This window comes from Pieris napi, chromosome 6, assembly GCF_905475465.1.
Source record: "Pieris napi chromosome 6, ilPieNapi1.2, whole genome shotgun sequence".
In the NCBI taxonomy this organism is placed as follows: Eukaryota; Metazoa; Arthropoda; class Insecta; order Lepidoptera; family Pieridae; genus Pieris; species Pieris napi.
In genome coordinates, this window is record NC_062239.1 from 11,423,360 (window position 1) to 11,449,596 (window position 26,237).

Here is a 26,237-nt window from a genome sequence, read left to right on the forward strand (position 1 = left end):
GTTCATATTTTCGTTTTCATGTATCTCTATGGCCATGCCGAAAATGTGCTCTATTTATATTTTTTCGATATTATTTGTTATGGTTAATACACAAAGTGTAAATGAAACACATAGTGAAGGGTTGCAAGGAAAAGTAGATGAAATGGAGACACCACCTATAGCTTACCCAACGTCTTTGGCATTTCTCTTCATATTCCTAACACTTTTAGTTGGTGTAATAGTCAGAGCTGTCATGCTGATAACCACAATGTGTATACCATATAGAGTGGTAATGTTCATATTTGGGGGCTTTCTTGGATTTTTTGCCCATAAATATCCGGCCTTCAAACCGTTTGTTACGATTTGCTACATAGACGTAGATTTGTTGCTGACGGTTTTCCTGCCGATCATACTATTTTTCACGTCTTATAGCGTTGATTCTCACTCATTTTGGAAGAGTTTTCCTCAAATTTTAATGGTTGGCGTTGCAGGAGTGCTGCTCACAGCTCTTATGGCAGCCTTCATGGCATATTATTTGATTGAATCGTCATGGAATTTTACCACTGCTCTCCTGTTTGGTATCGTCTGTTCGCCTATATATCCCGTTGAAATCGTTACGCAGTTAAAAGAACTTACCAAGGGTAAAAATATCAGTGTGCTACTACTGGGAGAGGGTTTAATAGGTGATGCAACTGTTATGATCGAGTTTACAGCAGTACTTGGATATCTAGCGTCGGCTCTTACTGATGCATCTCAAATTTCTTTAATGTTGATACGATTCGCGGGGGGTGGAGTGATACTGGGCTTGGTTATGGGAAAGATTACATCCGGATTGCTATCTCTTACATATTACGATTTGTTATGCTGTGTTACTCTGACGTTGGCTGGTGCTTACTTGACGTATTATATAGGTGAGAAATTCTTTTACGTATCGGGCTTGTTGGGGACTGTTATTGCGGGAGTGATGGTGAGCACGACGAAGTCAACAGTTTCCGCGGAAGTGGAGCAAATTGTGTCACACTTTTGGAGGATTCTATCGCATATAGCGAATACATTGTTGTTTACGATCGTTGGAGTGGTCATATTTGAAAAGTTGTGCTATGTTGTAACTGTGAGACAAGTGGCGTTGGTGTTTGTGACTTATACTACAGTGTATGCGTCGAGGTTATTGGTGTATGCGGCTATGACTCCTATATTGAGGACCATAGGATATGGAATGTCCTGGCAGCATGCGATGGCCTGTGTTTGGGGTGGCCTACGCGGACCATTATCTCTTTGTTTGGCTCTGATTGTTCTTGAAACACCGTTGACTGCGGATGTTGGGGAGGTAAGTCAAATAATGTATAATTTAGATACCCCAGGCATCCCACCATTCCATTTGTCCTTTCGGAAGATCGCGTTTTGGCCAAAACTCACCGATATCCAGATTGAGCATTCTGATATACGAGCTAGGTCTAGATATCCATAGTTTTCCCCTCACACTTTGTATTGTATTGTTCTTGTACCAATGTATCAGTGTGCCGAGCGTTTACAAGCTTTTATAAATAAATAGATTATTTGGAAGTAAAGTTATTTCATTGATTTAAAATAAGTATTTAAAGTAATTTAAGAATTTTGACAAGAAGAGCTAACATTACAAAATAACGGAAGCAGCTGGAAGAGGCCTATGTGTCACAGGACACGCTCATGGATCACCAAAACCGGCACATCTGATGTATTAGATTTAGTTAGGTTATGTTATACTGGGTATCAGCAATAAAGGCTTAAAAGTAATAATAAAAGATATATGTGAGATCTAGTAGCCATAATATGCTCATTTTAAACATAATATTTTTAGTCCGAAGTTGTTGTTGATATCGAAGTACTTCTAGGTCTTCATAATCCAAACAGCTGGGCTTGTTTTGCTATCTCTTCTCATAAATGCAACCACGATTAGCAAAGTCTTGAAGATTCTAGGCCTAGCCGAAATATCCCTTGCCAAAAAGGCCAATATGACGAACTGTGTAAAACGCGTCATGATGACGAGGGATCGATGTATTTCAATGTTGAAGATGGATAAGTTCCTTGCTGATGCTAACTGGGACCTGGTGCAGGCTAGTAAGTGAACTTTTGTTTATGAATATTTGTGAATTGAAAATATATTTTAGCAATAATGACGTATATGTTCAGACATTTATCATATTTTGCATCGTGAGGAATCCGGTATGTCATATATGATATGTCTGCCAAATTTGCTGCCAATTTCCGAGACTTAGAGGGGGGGAAAGGAAGATATGTGTAAAAAAATTTTTTCATCCATAATAAAAATAAGGTAATTCGCCCTTCTCACTCCCGCTCTATCGGTCTCAATCGCTCTCTTCCTTTTCTTCGACAAAAACGCTGCACATTTTCGTGACGTTTCCGAAAAAAATACCCTCATGCGGCTAAAGAAGTTTCACTTCACAAAAAAATAACAAAGTTATAGAAAAAACCAATAAGGTACCTACATTTTAAATGTGTAACGTGTGTGTATTGTGGTTGTAACTGGCTTGGCTCAGTATTATGGTTCCACAGCTTCCACAGCAGACGTGTTACATAGCGCTGGTCAGAGATCACAACAGTTTGCGCCTCAGACGTAAAAAAAGAAAATCTATCTGAGACCAATACACTTATACCGAATTTATGGAACTTGATTTCTAATAATACGGCATAATACGATCCGTAGATTAAGTACGCAAGACTTTCTTATTATAAAACCGGGCATAATCCCTAAATCGATATCATCTTTCGTCAGATACAACAATAAAACACCCATACCAGCTGCAAATGTCTGGCCGTGATGAAGATAGTGATGACGAAACGTATATGGGATATCATTACACCACTTGTCCTGATTGCGAGAGAGAGATACCCAACGAGCCCACGAAGAAGGAGATAGCGGAAATGATGAGGTAAGACTAAAAAATATCATTGAGTCCATTATTTGGTTAGCTTTTTGGAATAAAGTGTAGTTCGTTAGTTCAGGTATTCTATACTTTATGAAAAGAATGTGATTTCTTTAGTCGTAAATATTTTTTCACGTTAAACGGAATTTATCGATTTGCGCTGATTCGATATTTGAATATAGGTTATAATTCTATGCAATTGTTTAGTCGAGATACTAATTTAATACGAACTGCAAAAAACTGTACTTCACTTTGATAATATGTACTTTTTGAAGTAATACTTCTTTAGGCGCGTTATGAAAAATTGATGAGAGTGAAATTTTACGTTGCGCGCGCACCGTGACACAAAATTAACAGAATGAAGTTGCCCACGGAAGATGCTACGGCATTGGACATAATTTAAAAACAACAATGTGTATGTACTTTAATTTCAAAAGGTGGCAACCCTAACAATGTCCTAGATAGATAAATAATGGGCTTATTAGCACCTGCAAGCTTTTAATTCTTGATTTTACAGGGAAGCTAATCAAAGGGTGCTAAAAGCCCTCAAAATATCCTACTGGCGTCAGTATGAGCACGGTAAAATAAGCAAAGACGGGGTGAGGACGTTGGTTCAAGCTGTGGAAGTGGCTGCGGACTCAGATAATGGGAAGATTAATTTGGAGCAATTGGGGACTCTGTGGAAGCCAAAGGTCGGTATTTAATTATTCATTATCTGTTGATAAGTATCCATTAAGGTATGGACTTATAATGCAAGGATTTCCTGCGAAAAAATAAAATTTGTTTCGGTTGGTAGGTTTCGCAAAAAGAGTTTAATTTGTATTGTTATTTAGAATAATGGGAAAATAAATTTCTAAATAATAATAATAATTTATTGCAAGAATATGCTACAATCGTAAGTTCGCATATTCTGTCACACACAATGGCGCGCAAATTTGTCTTTAAAGGAAGTTTACATTTTACATTATTAGTCATATGAATTGGTCAATTCTTATATTATTTGTATCGTACATACGTTATTAAATTTATATCAACTACAGTGTCTCACGCAAATCATCTATTGAATAATACATTTTTTCCAAAAGTTATACACATAGTTTTAAAAACTCTAGTGGGAAGATCTTTCAATTCTTTTGGTAATTTGTTTTACAATCAGCTCCTTTTAAAACCAGTGGTTTATGTCGATGTCCAGATGACACAGATAAAGCAATACATCTTTTCTTCTTCCTGTAAAGACTCCTTGCTCAACCTCTGCTTCTCTTTCTGGTCTTATCTAAAACCTAATTCTTCTGCGGCTTTTTAGGCTCACGCGGTCTGGCTTCGTCGTAAACTGGTAGATATGATGATGCCAGACGCAGCCAACGCCCAGGTACCACGACATCCCTGGCGGCAGTATTGCTATCGCATCGTTAGCAACATTTGGTTCGATGGTTTCATATACATAATGATATTATGTAATACACCAGTTATATTATGTGAAGTCGCTTTGAGGGGACCAGTGAGACGTGAAGTGACTATTGCTATTAAATCCTTAAATTTGTAAGTAATTTACTTTTGTAAGAGAGATAATATGGTTTAGTTTTTCGTCACCTAAAATCATATAGAGAATTACCACTGAATAAATTTTAAACTCTTGTTAAACGTAAATTAATCAATAAAGCTTTTTATAAATATGTCGATTATTTAAATGATCCTAATCCTTGGGATTGATTTGCTCCTGTTCAAAGAATTTGTGTGACTCAAAACTTAGCGATTAAAAAGAGTGGCGGATAGTTTCTAGTCAGTTCTTCTTGCCCGCTCTACGCCCTTGACTTGCGAACTGGTAGTAAATTTAATTTAGAATCATTTTAACATCTTTTCTGTTGACGTATTGAGTTTTAAATCCTGGATTTGCATGCATAGCTTGATACAGTATAACATTGCGATTACAATAAATATGCCTGAATAAATAAATAAATCAGTGGCGCTACAGCCTCTTAAAGTCTCCTCGAGATTTCTAAATCTGTTTCATGATCATTTGTTAATCTAATAGAAAAGTAGGTGATCAGCCTCCTGCCTGACACACGCCGTTTTTTCATCTAGGCAAGCCGGTTTCCTCACGATGTTTTCCTTCATCGTTCGAACGAATGTTAAAGCCGGGGATCGAACCTACGACCTCAGGGAAGAGAGTCGCACGCTGAAGCCTAGCCAACACTGCTGGTGAACCCTCATAGATAGTTATTTGTACAATTAAGTAATTACAGGTTCTTCTTTATAATCTATGTCCTAGAAATGCTTATTAAGTTCTATGCTCTGACGATTCGTGGTTATTTCAAATCTCATTGGAATAAACTAGACTTTTTCATTATTGTGATGGCGACTGGAGGTAAGCGTTTTGTTTTAAAAACAGTCTTAAATAACTTAATTAAATCCTTAAACCTATTCGAGTTCGAAGTTATACTTTTTTTGGCGCGTAAGGGAAAAATTATTCTGATGCGCGCGCACGAAAACGAAAAATAAATTTTTTGAAAATATTTTTTTCTTGTTACACTAAACCTATAACTTCTAACGGGTGTTCATAAGTACACACACGTTTTTTTAACCGTTTGCGCCTACCGACCCGAGGTCATTACAGTTATGACAGAGACACAAAGGTAGATAGTAGTAGTAGAGGAAGTAGATATTAGAGTATTAACGGAACTAATACAACCGGGCTCCAGAAGTTAAACCATTCCTTTTATGGAAATCGTATTCGTTTTTACAACAAACTCCCAAGCGAAAATAGAAAATTATCACTGAATAAATTCAAAACTCTCGTTAAACGTTCTTCAATAAGGCTTTTTTATAAATTTGACGATTATTTAAATGATACTAATTCTTGGGATTGTTTAGCTCCAGTTCAAACAATTTGTATGTCTCAAAACTAGGCGATTTAAAAGAGTGGTAAATACAGATATATAAATCTGAGGCCCAAGACCAAGGATTGTAGAGCAATGTAGTTTTTGGTCATTCACTCTGTAATTTTTGCTCAAGTATTTTTGTATTCAATCGTTTTAATAAAGTGATTTTGATTTCAGATCTTATCCTCGATATAATTGATTCGGTTACACTTTGGGATAAATGGAATAATTTAAATTCAAGTGTTCTAACGGCGACGAAACTGTTGAGAATGTTGCGATTTTTACGGCTGTGCAAATTGGCCCGGTATTTGTCCATATTCTAAAATATACAGTCTAAGGTGTCGTATTTAAAAATGATAATCACATACAGTTCTTTTTTTTTTAATTGATTAAAGGATTATTTCGTGGTAGTACTATTGTATGAAATAGGTACATTTACTTATTTTCCTTGAATAATAATATTAACAGTAAACTTAAAAAGAAACATGGTGCAACGGGCGGCCTTATGTTTAAATAATGATATTAACAGTAAACTAAATAAAAGCCTTATTGCTACTAAAAGATCATCCAGGCAGTCCTAATTAAAAAAGAAAACAATTGTGAAGTCCAAGAGTTAAAACGGATGATACAAAAAAACGTTACCGTGTTTAATAGAAATATTTAATTTGATGCAACTCATTTAGGAAAAGAAGGTCAATGTTATCTGATGTTTTTAAGCGAATTTCCCTTATAAATGTTTTTTAATATTTTCGAAATCTTCCAGGGTATCTGTACCAAAAATAATGGCGTATATAGACCGAATGATAGATATACAACTGGCGTTCGGATATGACGTTGGAAAGGTAAGATTAGACACTGTTATATTTTCTTCTTGTGTATGTAATATTTTCTTAGGGAGCGTTCAAGTATTACGAATTTTTGGAGATTATTGATCTCCCCCCATGTAATGCGCCGTAACGTATTTCTGTACCCAAGTATAGTAAAACGTTTCGTGACCACCTAGTGACTCTTTATGCCTAAATTTACCATTATGTGATGTAAAGTACTGGAAAGTCGAAAATAATATTAACAATAACGCGTAATTCAATCCCCGCCCCGCATCGTAACGTTTAACAAAAGGACCCCCCCCCCAAAATTCGTTACGTAATATGTACTTGAACGCTGCCTTATGAAGATAGTTGCTTATATTTTATTTTTCAGGGATTCGTAACTGGTGAAACTGAGGTGTGCAATCTCTTGCCTCAGCTGGTTGATAATCAGCAGATTCAAGAGACCCTTTATAATAGACTCGAGGCTGACAGGTATTTCCTTATACGTAATAACCATGGGTGTAAGGGAAATTGGTTCCGCGTTATAGGAAACGCGTTGTAGGAGTATTCTCGCATAACCCGCTTGTAATACCCCATATAACGCGTTTTGTATGATACACGTTTAACCTTTTTTGACGGGGATATAAATCGAATATAAAAATAAAACTATGTTATGAACGAAACATGTGTACAAATCATTATAAATGCACAGTACAGAAATATAACGTGTGCAAGTTATATGGGGGAATACCTGAGGGACTGAAATCGCTTAATATGAAAATGCGTAGAAAAAGTACCGTGTTAAAAAGGTTTTACTGAATATTGTTTTCTAAATCTCATTAGTAAGAGAATTCAAAATAATAATAAACTTATTAACAGAATCACAATGTTTGGATTTAAGTGTTGTCACATTTAAAATGCTTTATTGTCTACGGTTTACGCGAGTATACATTTAAAAAATCCGATAAAATGCGAATTTATAACATTATTTATATAACTCGACGATAGGACTAGAAACTCTTAAGCTAGTATTCTAAACGTCACTCAAATTTAAATCTCATGGCAAGAGCTGTCAATGTCCATGTCAATGTCTTTTTTTATATAAAGTTTGACAGATAGTACTCAAACAAAGACTTGACTTGAGGTACCTATTGTAATGCGTTTGGATTAAATTAACAAAATTTTAACACATTTAATAATTATAGAATACTTACAATGTAAAACGTTTAATTTATTTATTTACAAAAATTACATACATTATCCTTACAGTACTATAAGCTTATATATAATACCATATATATGTCGAAAAAAATAAAATATAAGGAAACATAAGATACCATATCAACTCATTCTGCGAACATATTATAAAGATGTCGATAGTGTCGGAGAAATCATTCAGTAGGCGCAACGTAGAATTTACTAATATTCTTGAATAAGGCAACGATTCTCTATGAATGAATGATTGTTCTAGACTCGTTGTAACCCGCCAACTGGGTTTGCTACAAAGAGACAGGCCATGGACAGCAATCACAGTGAAGACGAGACAAGCAACCACGTCTACCCTTAATATAATGCTCTCAGATGCAATGCAACTAAAGGAAGAAGGTTTTTATGACATATAACTTCAAAAAACTAATTTGTTGACTATATATAACGTGCATCGTAAAAAATTACTTTTCTTTCTTATCATAATTTTTCCCTAACGCGCCGAAAGAAGTATAACTTCAAAAATAACACGTTATACACAACGTTAATATAACGTTAGTTAATTTAACATTTCTGTTATCTGTCTACGATTTTGTTATGCTAAAACATGTCTGTTTTTAGTTGTTTCCGGTAAGCGAATTTTAAAATTTAGTTGAATTAAATTTTGCTTTTTAAATTGTGTCCTGAATCATTTATATCTACATCGAGTTATAAATAAAATTACTTTTTATTTATTTAACTATTCAGGTTTTCTAGACGAAATGGAGTACCGTTTACTAGTAAACGCGGTACAAGAGAAAGTTCAAGCTATTCGACATAAGGGTAGCTTAGTGGCACCCTCTTTACCAGAGGTGAGTTCAAAGTATCAAAAATAACAGTTGTCAAACAAATATTTTTAAAAATTACAATTTAGATTATAAAAAAAATCTTAAATCGTAAACCTATTACAAAGTTCAATTGGTTTAATTAATATAAAATGTGCTCAACTACAAACTGTCAAAGTAAAAAAGTCTTTATTTTCGTATTGTCTATGCCCGGTGTCCAACTGGGACGTAACGTAATGTACGGATTGGAACTATCTGGCAAAAGAGCAGATTTTGGCAGAGCTATTTTATTACGTAAAATTTATCAAAACGTCTCACTAAAACGCCTAACGTAGGTATAATAATATCATTTAATATGACACAAAAGTAAAATCACTACCTAATAGGATTGACGTGTTTGGGTAGCCAGTTTTTCCCTTTAACTAATAATTTACATAATTTTACTTCTTGTGGTGGCATGCAAGCCATTACTGCTTTATTTTGACGAGGAGACATTTCTAAGAAACTAGCTGCCCCCGCGAACTTCGTTTCTCATTAATGCCTAGCCTACCTTTTTAGTACATACCAACATGGAACATTTTGCTATGCTACCCCAGAGACTGTTCGGTTTTTCTGCGATTTTTCTCCATATAAACGAGTTCAAGTTATCTTAACTAAAAAATTAAAAATAGGGATTGATCGTAGAGAGTAGATGAAAATTAAGGGTTGTATGTATGATTGTATGCTGTATCATAAAAAAATAAAAACAAAAAATGTTGTCTAAAAAATAAAATAAAAATTTGGGTGGACACCGCTTATCATTAAGGGGTTTAAAACATAGATAGTATCCGATTCTCAGACTTACTGAATATGCCTAAATAATTTCATAAGAATCGGTCGAGCCGTTTCGGAGGAGTATGGGAACGAACATCGTGACAAGAGAATTTTATATATTAGATATATATCGAAATGGACAATAACACAATAATAATTATTTTCAGACCCAGCTCCGCGCCATTTCCTGGCTTCAAGGCAACGAGAGAGTAGCAGACTTTTTCATAGAAAACTCGGAAATACATAATTATAATATTAACGATGTATTGATATTTAGAGGTACAGCTGTTATCGTTGCATGTCGTGAGATAAGTTCTCCGGGGTTCCATGGCCCAATCCTGACTTAATAGTTTAAGAAACAGTAATCGTTTCTGGTTGGAAGGCAAAGATGGTGTGTGTGTCACCACCGATTCTAACGGGGTTATATTACTAAGCCGTTCTTTGAAGGCATTATTTTTAGTTTATATAGACAATCTCATTACAAACAAAAAAAAGAAAAAAAAAGAAAATAATAGCAACACCACGAGTCACACATTTTTTATACAACACGCGGCAAATGAGGCTCATCTGATGTTATGCCCATGGACACTCGCATTGCCAGAGCTTGCAAAGCGTTGCCGGCATTTTAAGAATTGGTACGCTCTTTTCTTGAAGGACCCTAAGTCGAATTGGTTCGGAAATACTTCAGTGGGCAGCTGGTTCCACATAGTGGTGGTACGCGGCAAAAACTGCTTAAGAAACGCTCAGTTGTGAAACGACGGACGTCAAAGTGATACGAATGGTATTTAATATTCCGCCTTGACGTCCGATGATGAAACTCAGCTTCAGTAATTTAACGTAAACAATCGAAATTATTATTTATTTTAAGGTGACCAGCCAAAAGGGATTTACATTTTGGTATCAGGGCTGTGTGAAGCGAAATACATTCCGCCAGACGACGAAATGGATGAGGCGATTCCCAATTATGAGTTCCTCACGGATTTGAAGTTCTCTGAACCGAGTCAGGAGTATATTGTATCTGGAAATGCTATTGGAGTATTGGGGGTAAGTTAATTGAGAGGGCTGCAATTCGGTAAATGGAAGGACGATTCTGAACAGAAAGAATCTGGAAGAGGCACGACAAACAGCTGCAAATTGTTTATAAATACCTTGTTTAAACTCTGATTTTTCATTCCGTAGACTTCTGACATTTCATATGTGTTGCTACTAAAAAGTTCTCCACCGAAAAAGAGACAAATTTGACCCATTTGAGGGCAATAAAAAATAAAATGCTACGTATTTTTTTTTTACCTACAAATCTAAATATTTACTTACACAAGTGAATTAATACAAAATTAACAAATATTTCAATATCACGAACAATATATCAAATTAACTTTAATCACTTTATTTTATTCTTTAGCTGGCATCACTGCCTACTAATTCCAGGTTTAGTAAACCTTTAAAAAAAATGTTGTCTTTTCTTGTGCGTTGTTGATCAGATGTTTAGCCACGTATTGAAATTGAAAAATGTGCCCTGCCAAGGTTTGTAATCTCTGACGTGTAAAAAAATTGTAGCTTTCAGAATTCTACGGAATTAAAAATCAGAGTATAAGTAACCTTAATTAAGTGTAGGATAGGCTAAGAGGCTTAAGAGGATCTTGATTCTAACTGGGCTTCAGATCAGGTCTTGGTTTCAATGCCAGATGATTCATAAAAGATGTAAGTGTTTAGAACACTCTTCGCATTTAAAACGTTTTAGACGTTATCACTCAGTATAGATAATTTTAGATATAAATCATAACTTGATATTTAGATACCTTAAACGCAAAATAAGTTTTTGACATCTGTACAATGGATAAGGCGACACCAAAGGATATTCAAGATGTTTTAATGTTTCCAGGTGCTAACGAATCGTCCTTACAACTATACAGTACGCTGCGATTCGGCAGTCCAAGCATATTATATCACCATACAAGTAGTCAAAGATGCATTCAATATTGCCCCACATCCTATAATGGGGTAAGCTTCTAAATATGACGTAGGAGATGTTCCAAATACTTTTTTTTTGTTGGGAGATTCTCCAGATAAGTTCCTTTTCAGTTATTTTCCTTCTACTGTTAATTTCAGTTCGTCCTCCTTTTTAGCGTTGCCGGCCTTTTCTTCGTTTTCTCTAGGCTACCATTCCGTAATTTTTTGCTCCATTTTTCACGAGGGCTCCGTAACATATGACCCGTTCATCTCCTTTCATTTGTTCTATCTGCTAGTGTGTGTTAGTGTGCTAGCATGTCCCTGTGCTGGTTAGAGAGTGCCCAGGCTTCGCAGCCATAGGTAAGGCAGGGTAGAACACAAGTGTTAAAGACATTGATCTTTATTTTTTGCTGAAATCTGTTGTTTTCATGATCTCCCTCAGTGTGCAATATCTTTTACATCCATTGGCTATTTTTCTTTTGACAATTATGCCATATTTAATATGCAAGTCATACAGGTTAGAAGCGTCAATGTGGCGTGAAATAGGCATCAAGTTATCTCTAATGGTGCTACCAAACGTTCCAGCTTATCATTCTTGGTCAAGCGAGAAAATCAGTATGCGATTGGAACACGCTTTTGTGCCTTGCCTTAAGGCTTTTAAGGTATTTATTTCTGTCCATATCAAAAAGCTCTTTAGATAAGTTCGGTGTGTTAACCTGAAGCAACTAAGATTATGGATCTCAATGAAACTCGCCATTATAAAAAAGATTCCTAAAACCAACACAGGTTTAATTAAGTTTCTATGTAGTTTCAGTTATTTTTTTATTTTCCTTGCTAGTTGAGCACTTTTATGTTCTAATATAATTGATGTGTATGTGTGTAAAATTTGTGATGTTATATTTTTTGTATATTGTAAGCATACATAAAATAAATAAACAAGTCTGACATTACTGGCTTACATTGACTATTGGTCCTTCGAGCCAGATTTTACTGTACCCCCCATATATTGAACCCCCGATCTTTTGAATGATCTATTTCTTTGTTTTAGATATTTGTGGTTGGTGAATTAATGGAAGATATAGTGCTGTTAGACGGAGTGTGTCAGGATATGGCTACTAGAGAGGTGTTCCAACCACCTTGTTATATACCACGGTAACACACATTATAAAGAATAAAACTCAATAATTGTATCTTTATGCGTCCCTCTGTCATATGCCGAAATAAATATTACGTTTATACATTTATTTCATTTAGTTTTTTCTAGTAAATTTTTTTGCTCAAAAACATATTGATTTCTTACGAATTTACGAACAAATAATTGTTAATAGAAAAGTATACAGCAGTGTATTAACAAATTAATAGCTACAGCTCTATTAGAATATATTTTGTGTAGGACAGTCCATCGTCTTATATTTCCAAAGTCATCACAACTAGTCGTATCCAGTCAGTGTCCAGAGACAAAATTATTAATAGTCCCAGCAAAAGATACAGACGAATTGGACATTATGGAGGACGAACTTGACGATTTACAATGCGAACTGGTTAGTGTCAAACAGAAGATAATTTATTAATTGGGTTTAGACTTTAGTACCTTGTTTTAAAGATGTGTGCTGAATTTATTGTTCGGTAACATAATCTTAGCTTTTCAATATTGTTGCGTTGCATACGTTGATATGAAAACATAAAGAACTGATCCTTGTAAAATAAACTTTAGTGTGAGAGGTACACAAATGAAAACCGAAATAGGCATTCACTGTGTTTATTATCCGCTGTCTTACATGGCGGTTTTAGGGCGACTGATTGATCCACGTGCAAGTGGAATTACGAAATAATGATACGTAGACAATTTGACAAATGGAATTACGAAATTTTTATATAGACAATAATTACACCTCTTCAAAACCATAGAATTGCAGACATTAAATTTCTGTGCATTGTAACATATGCCTTAATACCCAGCAATAACAACGCCATTACAATTCACGAGTCATTAATAACAAAACAATGTTAAAAGTAATGGCTCCAATTTATTTTTTAAATAAAGAATCAAATATGTATATTGTTATACGTTCACTGATTAAGATAATATCTATATATATAATACCTTAATTCTCCAAAATGCAGGTTTCCAACGCCTCCTCCCGTTGCCTATACCACAGGGTGATACGAAAATTATCTGTTGAATCGCGCAATAAGAGCGTTATGCGCGGGCGCAAGCGGAAACGTGGGGCTAAACGGGTCAACTATAGGGAGTCCGTGTGGGGAAAACAGATGTGTAAGTAAAAAATTAAATATAGCATTGATTTGAATTAACATATATTTTCGTAAATTAAATTCAATGATAATGATTTTAAAAACGTATGTGACATACATATTACCGATATGTTTAAGACGCAATAAGAACTTAGTGCGTGATCTTATGTATATTGTATCCTAGTTTGACACATAAGTTACGACATCATCATTATTTTCTGTGCTTTAAAAAACGTATTGTTTTAGCTTCATCAACAATACCGGGGGTAGGATCTCATACCGATAAAGGAGTGTCTAAATATTACAAACCGAGCTTGGATAATGTGGTGAGTAATCCACATTTTAGTTGTTTATCAGCTGGCTTAGGGAGGGTTCAAGTATTACGTAACGAATTTTGGGGGGTCCTTTTGTAAAACGTAGAATTTTTGAATTTCCAGTACTTTATACCACATAATGCTAACTTTTCGGTATAAAGAGTCACTAGGTGGTCACGAAACGTTGTACTATACTTTGGTTCAGAAAAACGTTACGAGGCGTTACATGGGGGGGGGGGGGTCAATACTTGAACGCTCCATTACCACATAACTCCAATTTCAATACTCAGCGTTCGTACCACATACAAGTTTGCGACATCAGTACTTATTTAAAAAAAGCTTTAATAGATATATTAATGTTCCGTTAGCTATCATAATATACTCGTAATATAATATTTCAAGCAATAGCTATCGTAAGTTTTGCCTATGCACTAGTTAATTGAGTGAGGTTTCGGAAGGAGGCTAAAGCTGCGTATAAATTAAGCGCGGCAGCCGCGCGAGCCAATGTTCGACCAGAGTTGACGTTAATTTGCGAGCCAATATGTAGATATAAATTTAGTTGGACGTGACTGCCGCGCGCGGCAGGCGATCCATTAACACACATGATTTGTGAAACTCATAATTATGTACTCAAACTCAAACTCAAAATGTTATGTATCTGCCCAATAATATTTTATGCACTATGGTTGATTTTATTCCAAATTTCTTTTTCAGCCTGAAAAATTGGAAACATCTCAAAATAACGGTAAGCCTGCATATTTATGTTAATATACACTTTTTACGATTACAAATCATTATAACTAATTAACACAGCAATTAGTAAATATACCTTTATCTAGTTTAAAAAAAATAACCTTTTTTAATCGGAATATTTTAGGAGAAACCACATCCCAGCATATACAGTCAGCGCGACAGTCTAGGTTGGATTCTGAACAAGAGGTATGTATGTATAGTGCTTTTCATGAAAGAAGTCCCGCGGTGATTTTTGGAACTAAATTTGACAGGTCGGCAATGTTGTCATTCGTCGATGTTATCAAGTTCGTTTGTTGTGGTAGATTTTTGTGAATTTTTAACTAGCTTAGTGCATTTTAAAGATTGATTACAATGCCAAAAGTTGTAAAAAGTTCGGCACGAGAAATGATATTAAAGGTGAAAGAGTGCTGTGAAGCGGAACATAAGAATCAAGGTGTTTTAATACCACTAAACAATGTTTGGAAGAGAGTTGCCGCCATAACAGGTACTTTTTAGAGTTGCTATTTAATAATTTTTTGCAGTATTGATGGGACTTTTATGATATAAATTCGTTTTTGCGACAAAATTGAATAAATACATAACGTGATGAAACTAGGTAACTGAAATTAAAACATATATTACATAAGCATTATAAACTTAAAGTTACTATTATTTTTAATTGTTCATAATTTAATTGCAGGTGTGTCAGAGAAAACTGTAACAAGAATTACAAACGAAGGTATAATAGCGGCGTTACTTCTAAAAAAACTGTAATCCAACAATTATGCAATAAAACTCTGAATAAAAAATTGTATTGCTTAATGCTTTTCTTTACCCTATTTTCTCATCTTTTCCCTGTAAGTAGGTAGAACACTGCTAATATAAGTAAATAAAAATATACTTTTTACATAACATAAATATTGTTTCATCGAAGTATGCAGAAAATAATATTATTTGATAAATTACATCTGCTAAATGTAAATAAAATAGGTAATTTTTTTACTCATAAATGGTAACATTACGTTATGCGATTGCAGCGCCGCGTCTGGGGGACTTCTTTCATGAAAAGGACTATACACAATTTAACTATTCTGGATATTTCCATTCAGCTAGAAGCGGGATTTTAATAACAAGATTACATCATTATAATATAATAAATAAATGCAATACTTATTAAACATTCTTTTTTCAGATTTTTAACACCATGCTGTCTAAGACTAAAGGCAGAACTTCAGACAACAAATAATGATTGCTAACTTTTATTTAGACAATTTGATGATTCTATTTATTTTCTTATAAAAATAAAACATTATAATTTGATAATTTTATTTAAAAGTAAAAGATGACACTGTTAACAAAGTGATAAAAAAATAGGAATGTGAAATTAATACTAAAAAGAAAATCAGACAGACTGGCAAGTAAATAATACAAGACCTAAATGTAAACAATATTAAAGAAGTCTGATGAAAAATGATTTTTATTATATTTCAATCAAAGAGGTCATATACCTTTATAAAAAATTCTTAACCTATACTTTTGCCAATTTCAGTCCAGTAAGTACAAAAAAATAAGTATAAAATATAAAATTATGATGGCTTAGTGCCCAAGAAAATGCATAAGGAATGAAGTAAAAATATAAACTACTTGCTAAAAATAAATGTTAATTGCACACAAAAAATATTAATGATTCTCAAACACCTAAATATTTCAATTGTTTGATCCTAGTTTTTGTCATGTTGTATATTTTTGTTAGGTTATATAAGAATCAGTTTTTCCCAGCACACACATGACTTTCACTTGCAAAAATAGGATCAGCAATCAGTTTGTTATAAAAAGAATTCATGAAATTAATTAATTAAATCTGAAATGGCCTGCAACTCTGATTTATGCCCAACTTTTCTATAGAAAACTCTAGTTGCATATTTTGCTAAGAAATTTTCATAATTAGCCATTTTTCTTTAGAAAATGTATGTGTAGTTAATCCAATTATAACATAGGGCCAGCATATAGTTGGTAGCTGTATTCAGAAATATAACCTTAAAAAGTGGTTATGTTTCTAGCATCAATAATCTAGAACCATATACATAATAATAACAATACATTCTTATTATAACATTCTAATCATCATGGTCACTGATATTTATGGACATAAGACTGTTTTTGAATATGGGTAGGCCTATATTCTTATATCATAGTCACCAATATATATAGTATTAATGGTACACAAACATAGTACTAAATTCTCATAACAAATAACCTTGATGTTTATCATGTCAATTATGCCAAATACAGTCACTTTTGAGTCTCAACCATATCCAAAAACATTCTTCATCAATTTATGTTCAACATTATTTGCACAGCTGTTGATCTTTAAAAACACTATTTAGTAGACTGTTACAATAACTGCATATAATTTTAATATTTGCTTTTAGTAAGGGATCAACAAGGAATCAAAATTTAATGATATGTTATCATAAGGTATTAAACCAGTACACCTATAATAGTTATCTATCATTATTAACAATATAGTCAACAGTTGTGTAAATAATGCAGCATAACATACATAGATCAATAATCTACTTCCTGGGTTGTTGAATGTTTGGGCTTGGTTTAACGTTAATATGAGTTGGAGGCTTAGGACTATGTGCTACTTGTGCCGCCTGCGGCGTAAAGTCTGCATTGCCTCTGTTTGGAGCTCCTGCAATTGAGACTGGGTTGGACGGAACTGGGGAAGGGCCAGAGAGACCAGTTAAATCTTCAGTAGTTGTTTCTTTAGTTTCCTTAACATGAGGCACTTTATGCTGAGTAATTCTCATACCACCAGCTTTCACTGTAAAAGTACAAAAGATTATTTTATTATAGTTATCTGAAAATTTAGAATAGATAGAAGTGCAATATTGCACAGTAAAGACTTTCCTTATTGAAACATTGATATTATTATTGCAACTTCGACATAAAATTGGACACGGCAACAATTTGACCATTCCATGACCTTGATGCGTTCTTTGTTTAATAACAATGAAGAATCGTGATGGATATCATATAAGTTTACAAGGTCAAATAAAGAATAAAACAATTTTTTTTATGTTTTTACTACAATCAATTCAATGCAATGACGACAAAGAAGTCGAACATATTTTATATGGCTGTTCTATTAGTAAATATTATGTAAACAAAAATAATATTTACCTGCGGGAGGGTGACCTGCTTTTAGTTGGGAAACATCTTCAGTTGACGACATATTTAAAAATTTAAATCCCGGTATGGTTCTATAAAATCTGATAAGATTGTGATTCGAGAACAGCGTAAATAATATACGTATTCGCAATTTATAGCAACGTGTAACTTTTTGTTAACAAAAGTAAAACGAATACGATTGAAGTTGACACTTGCCAGTTGTAGTTGACGGAGTGTGTGACATACATTAATGAAGACAATGACAATTTACTATACATGGATCTAGTAATAAAGCAATGTATGAAATTGAAATTATTTAATCAGATCATCAAAAAATTATTTTAATTTATTATTTAACATTATAAAAACAAATATTATATAAAATTAACCATAATTATACAAACAATATGTTTTGCTTAAATATTTTTTGTTGCAAGGACCTTTGGCGCTAATCTTGGTTGCGGGAGACGTTTTCATGAAAGCTATTAGCACTATTTGTTATAGCTGATATAATAAAAATCATAAGATAGAACAAAAATCTTCTGAAAAATCAATAAGGGACTATTGATAACGCCCGTACCCGTTTGTGTGCAACCCAACTTATACATATTATAATAGAATCACAATCTGAAAGTTATCCCAATCACTCCTTCTCCCATCCACTTGCCTCGTTTGTGTATATGATTGGCTTAGCCATTTTTAAGAGACAGATGTCCTTAAACTCTGAACACATTTAGAAGTAAAACCACCTTTAAAATAATTTATTTATAATTTGGTCACAATTAAGACTTAAAACAGCGGTTTTCTATACATTTAAAATTTTACCGAAAAGAATTTAATAGCTTTTGACATAATTAAAAATAATAATTCTTTATTCTATTAGTAAAAAAAACTAGTTTTATGTCCATGCTTTTATTTTCAATCTTCTTGGGGCTATCACAACATCTGACTCTTCGCGACTTGGTTTTGCGATGTCTTGCTGTATTTCAACAACCATTCTTAGCATAAAATTAATGATATGGCTGCCTGTCCCATCTCTGAGTCTAGGAAAACATTTATTGGGTAACAATTTCCCATTAATTTTAGTTGTTTGATGTGTTAAAGATGCAAGTAATCTTTTTAAAATATCGACTTTCTTGAGTGCCACAAGAGGGCGCAATCGTACCACGAAGCGTAGTAAATACTCGACTAGGATGATATCTTCCTGAAAAATAATTACAAATGGTTAAAACTGGGAAATACAGATTATTTTTATCGCCCGCGATAATATCGTTCGTATCGTTAAATTTTATCAAAATAAATGTTTCAATACTGCTAGCTCCATCCAATGCAACACTAAGGTGGGAATTCAAAAACGAGACTATGTCAACGTCAAAATCCAATAAGTTTTTGACATACGAGATGAACACTTAATTCTATGTCTCGACTGAATAACAAACTAAGACTTTGTAATTAGATCTGTTTTGATTCCTTATCAGTTATCTGTCCTTATATCATATATGTTTATGACATATTTAGTCTACAATCTACTTAAAAAACTTATCGAAGCAGCCAGTGGCGGATTTACATATTTTCAAAGTATAGTCTGTGAAGTTTTTGCCGCCTTTGCCTCTACAGCTGTCATGTCATAGGATATTTTTACAAGACAACATGCACGAAAAATTGCTTTTGGGTCTGATTTTTTGAGTATAAAACTATACACAAACCAATAACCATCCAGTTCGCAGCGTCCAACCAGTAGTATGTATGGGTTGATAGGCGGAAGAGGGAAATACATTTTCTGCAATTTCGCTCTTTTCACTCGTCAGTATAAGAAGCTGAGGGCGCAGAGGTCGAATGCTGGTTGAGGGGCGGCGAACTAGCTGTTAACGCTAGAATATTGAAGTTTGCTACACCGAATGTACAATAACAAGTGAAAGAGGAAAGGCAAAATTTGTTGTAGACTTCAATTTTTTCACACCAATTGACCTAGTCCCATGCTAAGCTGGTGAAGCTTGGTACTAGGCAACGTATATACATACATATTATAGATATATAGACATATAATTACATATTTTAAACACCGAAGACCTAAGCACAACACCAAATGCTCATCACATCGATGTTCGTCTCATCCGGGGATCGAACCCGGGACCCATGGATTCGCAGTCAGGGGTACTAACCACTAGACCAATGAGTCGTCAAATCGTCGTCTATCCGTAAAACATCAGTAAACCGTCATGCTATCTTTTTGATATCTATGAGGTAGCAAAATAAATTCGGTTCCCAAATTGCCGCCCCAAAAATTTTCCGCCCTAGGGTTCAGCCTGCTGGTAAATCCGCCACTGGAAACGGCTATTGTGTTTTATTATATAATACATATACGAACCATTTGTAAAGCCATAATACATGAGTTGACATTGGTGGAGCGACAGACTATGTTAGATAGATCTTCCTTATCTAGTACTGGCTGTTTCAAACCTTCTAACCATTCGAATAACAGTGCTGACAATATGTTAGGATCTTCCTAAAATAAATATTGCATAGTTAGATATTATTTGCGTTCTTATACAATCTATGAAAGGGAAAATATGAACAACTTTTTTACATAATTATGTCGTCGTTTATAGTATCGTGCTCTATATTATCTTGTAGTCTGTGAGTTTCATTAAGTTCAGTTAAATAAATATAATCTGTGTAATTTGGTGCATAAAAATATCCTGTTTAATATATTTTTATTTATTAAGTGGCAGCTAGGTGATGGGTACCGGGTTCGATTCCTGGTTCGAGGGCAAGTTTTAATTTAATTTAAATTTGTTCTCGGCCTTTGGGAGGGCTGTGCGGTACCGGGCGAGTGCTTAAACCGTACATGGAGGGCACGGTCGAATTTCTAAGGCAAGCAGTGAGTATGCTACCTAAGAAAGGAGACTGTGAAGGTTTAGAACGTAGCAACACGTTCTAGGCCGAGGATGGCAATTACAAGTGCGAATTATATAAATCTTCTACTTGACGCTGGCTAATGCACAAACCGTACCCTCCCACCGCGGAACTATGTAGTTCCGCGGGGTCCAGCCTTGTCGTGGCGGGAGGGCTCAGTACCGGCGGCACGGGGCGTACGCCTGAATGTGCTGCTGGAAAGCAAATGGGACCACCACGACGTTATTAGCCGCTCCCGACAGGTTCTCATTAGAAGAACCACGCGAGATGCGGCCGGGTAGAGGGCGCTTTAGCTGTCCGGGCGTTTTCGGCGCTTTGTGTTTTGTCTTGTTCGTGTCTCAATGTGCTCCCTGCTCCTCAACAGGCTGGTTTGTGGAGCGTTGTGTGCGTGCTCGTTATTTGTATTTCCCGCTTCCCTTTATCCGGCAACGGTGTGTACTTGTATTGGCGTTATTTGTATCTGTGTTTCCTCCTCCCTTGAATGGGCTGGCGGAGAGTGGTGTTTTACGTCCGTCTGTATAATGTTCTTGTGCTGCTTCGTTGCATGTGAAGCCAAGGTGGAGGACAAACGATTATTCATACTGTGCGTCCTATGCGCGGCTGACCCTTCCACGGCCTACATTGGTCTGCCGTACCCGCGCTTTTATTATTACTACAACGTGTATCTCTATGTATACTTTGTCCGTATACAGGTCACCTGAATCCCAAGTTTTTGGTTCCCGGCGATGGGATGCATGACCGGGGGGTTTAAACCCGGTCACTAGGGCACCAAAGAGGGGAGCTACCCCTCCTTAAAAATTAAAAGCACCTCAAAGCATGGAAAGTAACGGAAAAGTAAAGACTACCCCAGGAGGGTCAAATCCCTCCCATGACCAAGTGGTCATGGCATCCGGTCCGCATCGTATTCTGGGGGCGGACCACGACCATGCGATAGATCCCAAAAACTCACGACCTGGCAATAATACGGAAATAATGAACAAGCTTACGGACTGTAGCGGGCGGTTGGATGAGTGCTCAGGCGCTTTTGCAACACCTTCTACACAAGGAGAGATCGCAATAAGGGAAAGCAATGAGATCGTCCAGCGCACTTCATGTCCATCACCGGTGCGAAGTGCAACTTGGACCTTCGCCATGGCTGACAATATGAGCTCAGACTCAACAAGCTCCATGTTAAGCATAAGCTCGACACAAAATCAACAGAGTCCTCGAGGACTAGGTGAGGCTCCTTGCACCCCAGGGGAGAAGTCGCGCTTCTGGCGACCCCGAAAGAGAACGAGACAGGATGACGAGGAGAGTAGCTGCAGCGACACCCCTATCCTTTCGCACGAACGCACGAAAGCGGGATACCAAAGAGCCCGGAGAGTAGAGAGAGAAAGTGAAGCCGAGGCGGAACTCGCGGCTCTTAACGAGAAACCCACTGAGACAGGTACGGTTGGAAACGCCAGAAGACGCATCGAAGAAAACCTGGCTGCCGTAGAAAAAGTGGCCAGGTGTTCTATGAACCTAAAAGGTACCTTTGTAGCCGCTCTTAAAAAGGCAGTTGTAGCAATCAGAACGGATGCTGATAATCTGGCCGTGCAAACGCTGTCGGATGAAACTCGAGCTCTGCAGCTAGAAAATGAACGCCTCCGTGCACAACTTAATTTACTACAAGGCGAAATGCGCGAGCTGAGGTCGATCTTGCAAGCTCCGAAGGACCACCCAGCTGTCAATGTAGACGAACTGGAGGCTCGGATCCTCCGACAGGTAGGTGAGCATATCAATGCGCAATTTAAGGATCTCGGGTCAAGGCCCAACTTGGAGACGCCAGCCCTTCCCCTTCCGACTGAGACTAAAAAGAGCAAAAAAGGTAAGGCGAAACCACCTTCCAAATCACCGATGTCAGCTGCAGCTTCGAAAACAAAACGGGGAAAGGCAACCGTGCAGACGCTTGCCGTTGGAAATAATGAGCAAAACCGTTTGGCAAACGCGCCGAGGATGGAAATGTTTGAAAGAAATACACCTGTCTCCTCTCCCGCTAGTGCCATTGTATTGCCACACTCCTGGCCCTCGCTGACCACCACCAATGAAGAAAATTGGACGATGGTTACTAAAAAAAGGCAAAAGGCGGCAAAGGCGACGCAAAAAAATGCGAGAGCTCCAAAGTCGGCAACATCGAAGGCTGAAAAGCCCCCACCCAGGACACTGCCCAAGCTAAAGGCACCTCGTACCGCTGCAATTGTGCTCACTTTGTCTAAAGACGCTGAAGCTAAGGGTGTTACCTACGCCGCTGCCCTAAAAGAAGCACGGGCTAAAATAGATCTGAAGGAGGCTGGAATTGAGGGCGTTAAGTTTCGCCGAGCGGCAACAGGAGCCACGATAATTCAGATCCCCGGAGCCGGCAGTGGGGAAAAAGCCGATACCTTAGCCAACCGACTCAAAACAGTACTGAGTGACAGCGGAATCAAGATTACACGGCCCGTCCGATGCGCCGATGTCCGCATCTCTGGCCTGGACGACTCTATTACAGCGGATGAATTGCGCGAGGCGATTGCGGCGAAGGGAGAGTGCCCGGCTGATCAAATAAGGATCAGCCGTATACGACAAGATAAATCGGGTCTTGGTGCAGCGTGGGCTAACTGCCCCGTAACGGCCGCCAAAAAACTCTTAGCGGGGCGTTTCTTTGTCGGATGGGTTGCGGCAAATATTAGTGTTGCAAAGCCAAGAGAGCTACGGTGTTTTCGCTGCTTACAAATCGGGCACGTAGCTAGCCGCTGCATGTCCGATACTGATCGTAGCCAACTGTGTTTTCGCTGTGGTCAAGCCGGTCACAGGGCAGCCTCCTGCAGTGAAAAACCCAAGTGCCTACTCTGCGACGAGGCCGGTAGGAAAGCGGATCACAGGCTAGGTGGCAACAGCTGCACAGCTCCCAGTGTGAGGGTACCCAGGCGCCGCTCGTCACCTAAAAAAAAGACGCCCGCAAAGTCTCCGCGCAACAATGCGCGTATGGAGGTCATAGAAACCCCAGCAAATTAACATGGCCCTACGGTTTCTTCAGAGCAACCTAAACCACTGCGCTGCTGCACAAGACCTACTGTACCAGAGTCTAGCGCAGTGGAATATCAACGTTGGTATAATTTCCGAGCCCTACTCAATACACGAAAGGGCGAACTGGGTTGGCGACCTCGACGGTCTGGCCGCAATTATCGTTACACCGGCAGATGGCTCGCCCTGCATTGGTCCAGTTCGAAAAGGCCACGGCTATGTGGCAGCAAAGTTGGGTAGCAAAATGTGTATCGCGAGTACCTACTTCTCCCCCAATCGCTCGCTGGCTGAATTTGAGGCCTTCCTAAACGAACTGGGAAGCCTGGTGCAATGGAGCCATCCGAGACATTTAGTCATCGCTGGGGATCTGAATGCAAAGTCTGTGGCCTGGGGTTCACAGGTGTCAAGCCCACGAGGAAAAGCGTTGGTGGACTGGGCAGCAGCGCATTGTTTGGTAGTGGCTAACAGGGGCTCTGAAGCTACGTGTGTTCGAACAAACGGAGAATCTATTGTGGATGTGACGTTCACGAGCCCCCATCTTTCGTGCCGTGTTCAGGACTGGGAGGTTCTGACGGGGGTTGAGACGCTTTCGGACCACCGGTATATCCGCTTCCGCACTCTCTCTCCGTCGGCCAATCCTAGCTCGGACCCGTCAGAACTGGGCCCAAAATGGGCACTTGGGAGTCTTAACAAGGAACAGGCGGAATTGGCTACGATTGTGCAGGCCTGGTGCCCGATCCCAGCCTCCGTAGATCCAGAGGAAGAGGCAGAGTGGTTTCGTGGCGCAATGACTTGCATCGCGGATGCTGCAATGCAAAGAAGACGCCCTGGAGCTCACCGGACCAGTGTATTCTGGTGGTCGGCAGAACTCGCCCAGTTGCGGATTGCTTGTGTAGCAGCTCGTCGAGGCTACACCAGGACTCGCAGAAGGCGACCAATTCGCATAGAAGAGGAAAAACAAGCATATAGCGTATACCGAGATGCAAAACTGGCGCTGCGAATAGGTATTGCCGAAGCAAAAAAGAAAGCATGGCAAGAACTGCTTGACACCCTGGAGCGGGATCCCTGGGGACGCCCGTATCAGATTGTCACAAACAAGCTGCGCTCGTGGGCCCCGCCACTCACGAAAAACATGGAGCCGGAACTGCTCAGCACAGTGGTTGCGGAACTTTTTCCTGAACGCGACGCCCTGAGCTCCCCACATGAGACGACCACGGAACACAGTGTCACAGTGTCTGAAGTATCTCCTTCGGAGCTGAAGACAGCAATAACACGCATGACCACTAAAAAAACTGCACCTGGTCCCGATGGCATGCACGGACGAGTGTTAGCTCTGGCCCTCGACGCTGGTCTTGACATGCGCTTTCGAGGCCTACTCACGAAATGTCTTAGAAATGGCCTCTTTCCGTCGACATGGAAGACTGGGTTGCTAGTTCTTCTAAAAAAAGGTGGAAAACCTACAGAGTCACCATCAGCGTATCGACCTATAGTTCTCCTAGATGAAGCCGGCAAGCTCTTCGAGCGTATTATTGCCGGTCGGATTTACAATCATTTGGAAACTATAGGACCAAACATACATGAGGCTCAATTTGGCTTCCGGAAACATAGGTCAACGATCGACGCAATTGCGCGCCTGCGAAGCGTCTGCGAGGAGCAGGTGTCACGGGGCAGAGTGGTTTTCGCGGTATCGTTAGACATCGCGAACGCTTTCAATTCCTTGCCATGGGACTGTATCGCGGACGGCCTTCGCCACCACGGCTTACCGGCCTATATAAGAAAATGTGTAGCATCGTACCTCAACGGCCGCCGTGTTATCTTCCCGAAACAAAATGGCATAGGGAGTCACCTCATCAAGTGCGGCGTCCCACAAGGCTCGGTTCTTGGCCCCCTTCTTTGGAACATAGGTTACGACAGGGTGCTGCGAGCGAAACTAGTCCCTGGAGTGTCAACTATATGCTATGCAGACGACACCCTCGTGGTCGCTATTGGAGAAGATTTTAAGGAAGCGCGCCTCCGAGCGACAGCTGGAGTAGCTCGGGTGGTTTCTGAAATCAAGAAGCTCGGCCTTGTTGTCGCCCTTCAGAAATCAGAAGCTATATGCTTCTACGGCCACAGAAAAGCTCCACCTCAAGACGTAGACATCATCGTCGGCGGAGTAGCTATCCGGGTCGGTACTACGCTCAAATACCTTGGGCTGATTCTTGACCCACGGTGGACTTTCAGACCACACTTCGTGGCACTTGCCCCTAAGCTCACCGCCACCGCAAACATGCTCTCGCGCATAATGCCAAACCTCGGCGGGCCGAGTGGGGGCTGTCGCCTCTTATACGCAAATGCGATCCGGGCAAAAGCACTGTACGGGTGTCCCATATGGGCCGACAAACTGACCGGGTACAATCGCACAATACTCAGGCAGTCGCAGCGAGTGGTCGCTGCC

The 26,237-nt window shown here is 38.2% G+C and overlaps 4 protein-coding genes across 4 annotated transcripts in view; 2 read left to right on the forward strand and 2 right to left on the reverse strand.

The window, feature by feature from the left end:
* Nucleotides 1-28: 28 nt before the first annotated feature.
* Nucleotides 29-4,567, forward strand: LOC125050147 (sodium/hydrogen exchanger 8-like). Its single transcript, XM_047649776.1, has 5 exons — nt 29-1,306; nt 1,851-2,076; nt 2,753-2,909; nt 3,421-3,595; nt 4,207-4,567. The coding sequence occupies exons 1-5, from the start codon at nt 29-31 to the stop codon at nt 4,444-4,446; spliced, it is 2,076 nt and encodes a 691-aa protein (XP_047505732.1). The 3' UTR covers nt 4,447-4,567.
* On the forward strand, nt 4,334-16,474 carry LOC125050148 (sodium/hydrogen exchanger 10-like). Its single transcript, XM_047649777.1, has 17 exons — nt 4,334-4,442; nt 5,960-6,086; nt 6,546-6,624; nt 6,983-7,083; nt 8,063-8,196; nt 8,545-8,648; nt 9,602-9,713; nt 10,303-10,478; nt 11,317-11,435; nt 11,902-12,046; nt 12,433-12,536; nt 12,778-12,925; nt 13,509-13,659; nt 13,884-13,963; nt 14,666-14,696; nt 14,829-14,890; nt 15,876-16,474. The coding sequence occupies exons 2-17, from the start codon at nt 6,052-6,054 to the stop codon at nt 15,927-15,929; spliced, it is 1,635 nt and encodes a 544-aa protein (XP_047505733.1). The 5' UTR covers nt 4,334-4,442; nt 5,960-6,051; the 3' UTR covers nt 15,930-16,474.
* On the reverse strand, nt 15,993-18,066 carry LOC125050151 (death-associated protein 1). The gene is made up of 2 exons (XM_047649779.1): nt 17,873-18,066; nt 15,993-17,513 (listed from the first exon to the last, which is right to left on the reverse strand). The coding sequence occupies exons 1-2, from the start codon at nt 17,922-17,924 to the stop codon at nt 17,260-17,262; spliced, it is 306 nt and encodes a 101-aa protein (XP_047505735.1). The 5' UTR covers nt 17,925-18,066; the 3' UTR covers nt 15,993-17,259.
* Nucleotides 18,067-18,610: 544 nt separating this feature from the next.
* The window catches only part of LOC125050272 (protein tyrosine phosphatase domain-containing protein 1-like), a gene marked incomplete at its 5' end in the record, with an annotated part of 37,452 nt that continues 29,825 nt past the window's right edge, over nt 18,611-26,237 (reverse strand). The window contains 2 exons of the mRNA XM_047649999.1: nt 18,611-19,064; nt 20,229-20,366. Coding sequence (XP_047505955.1) covers nt 18,759-19,064; nt 20,229-20,366 — 444 coding nt within the window. The remainder of the gene's footprint in view (nt 19,065-20,228; nt 20,367-26,237) is intronic.

Coding starts and splice junctions, on each gene's coding strand:
- LOC125050148 (XM_047649777.1), top strand. CDS start 6,052: ATGTTGCGATTTTTACGGCTGTGCAAATTGGCCCG. Junction 12,047..12,432: donor CTTGCCTTAAGGCTTTTAAG/GTATTTATTTCT, acceptor TCTTTGTTTTAG/ATATTTGTGGTTGGTGAATT. Junction 12,537..12,777: donor CCACCTTGTTATATACCACG/GTAACACACATT, acceptor TATTTTGTGTAG/GACAGTCCATCGTCTTATAT.
- LOC125050151 (XM_047649779.1), bottom strand. CDS start 17,924: ATGTCGTCAACTGAAGATGTTTCCCAACTAAAAGCAGGTCACCCTCCC. Junction 17,514..17,872: donor AGCAGGTCACCCTCCCGCAG/GTAAATATTATT, acceptor GTACTTTTACAG/TGAAAGCTGGTGGTATGAGA.
- LOC125050147 (XM_047649776.1), top strand. CDS start 29: ATGGCCATGCCGAAAATGTGCTCTATTTATATTTTTTCGATATTATTT. Junction 2,910..3,420: donor GAGATAGCGGAAATGATGAG/GTAAGACTAAAA, acceptor TTGATTTTACAG/GGAAGCTAATCAAAGGGTGC. Junction 3,596..4,206: donor GGACTCTGTGGAAGCCAAAG/GTCGGTATTTAA, acceptor GCGGCTTTTTAG/GCTCACGCGGTCTGGCTTCG.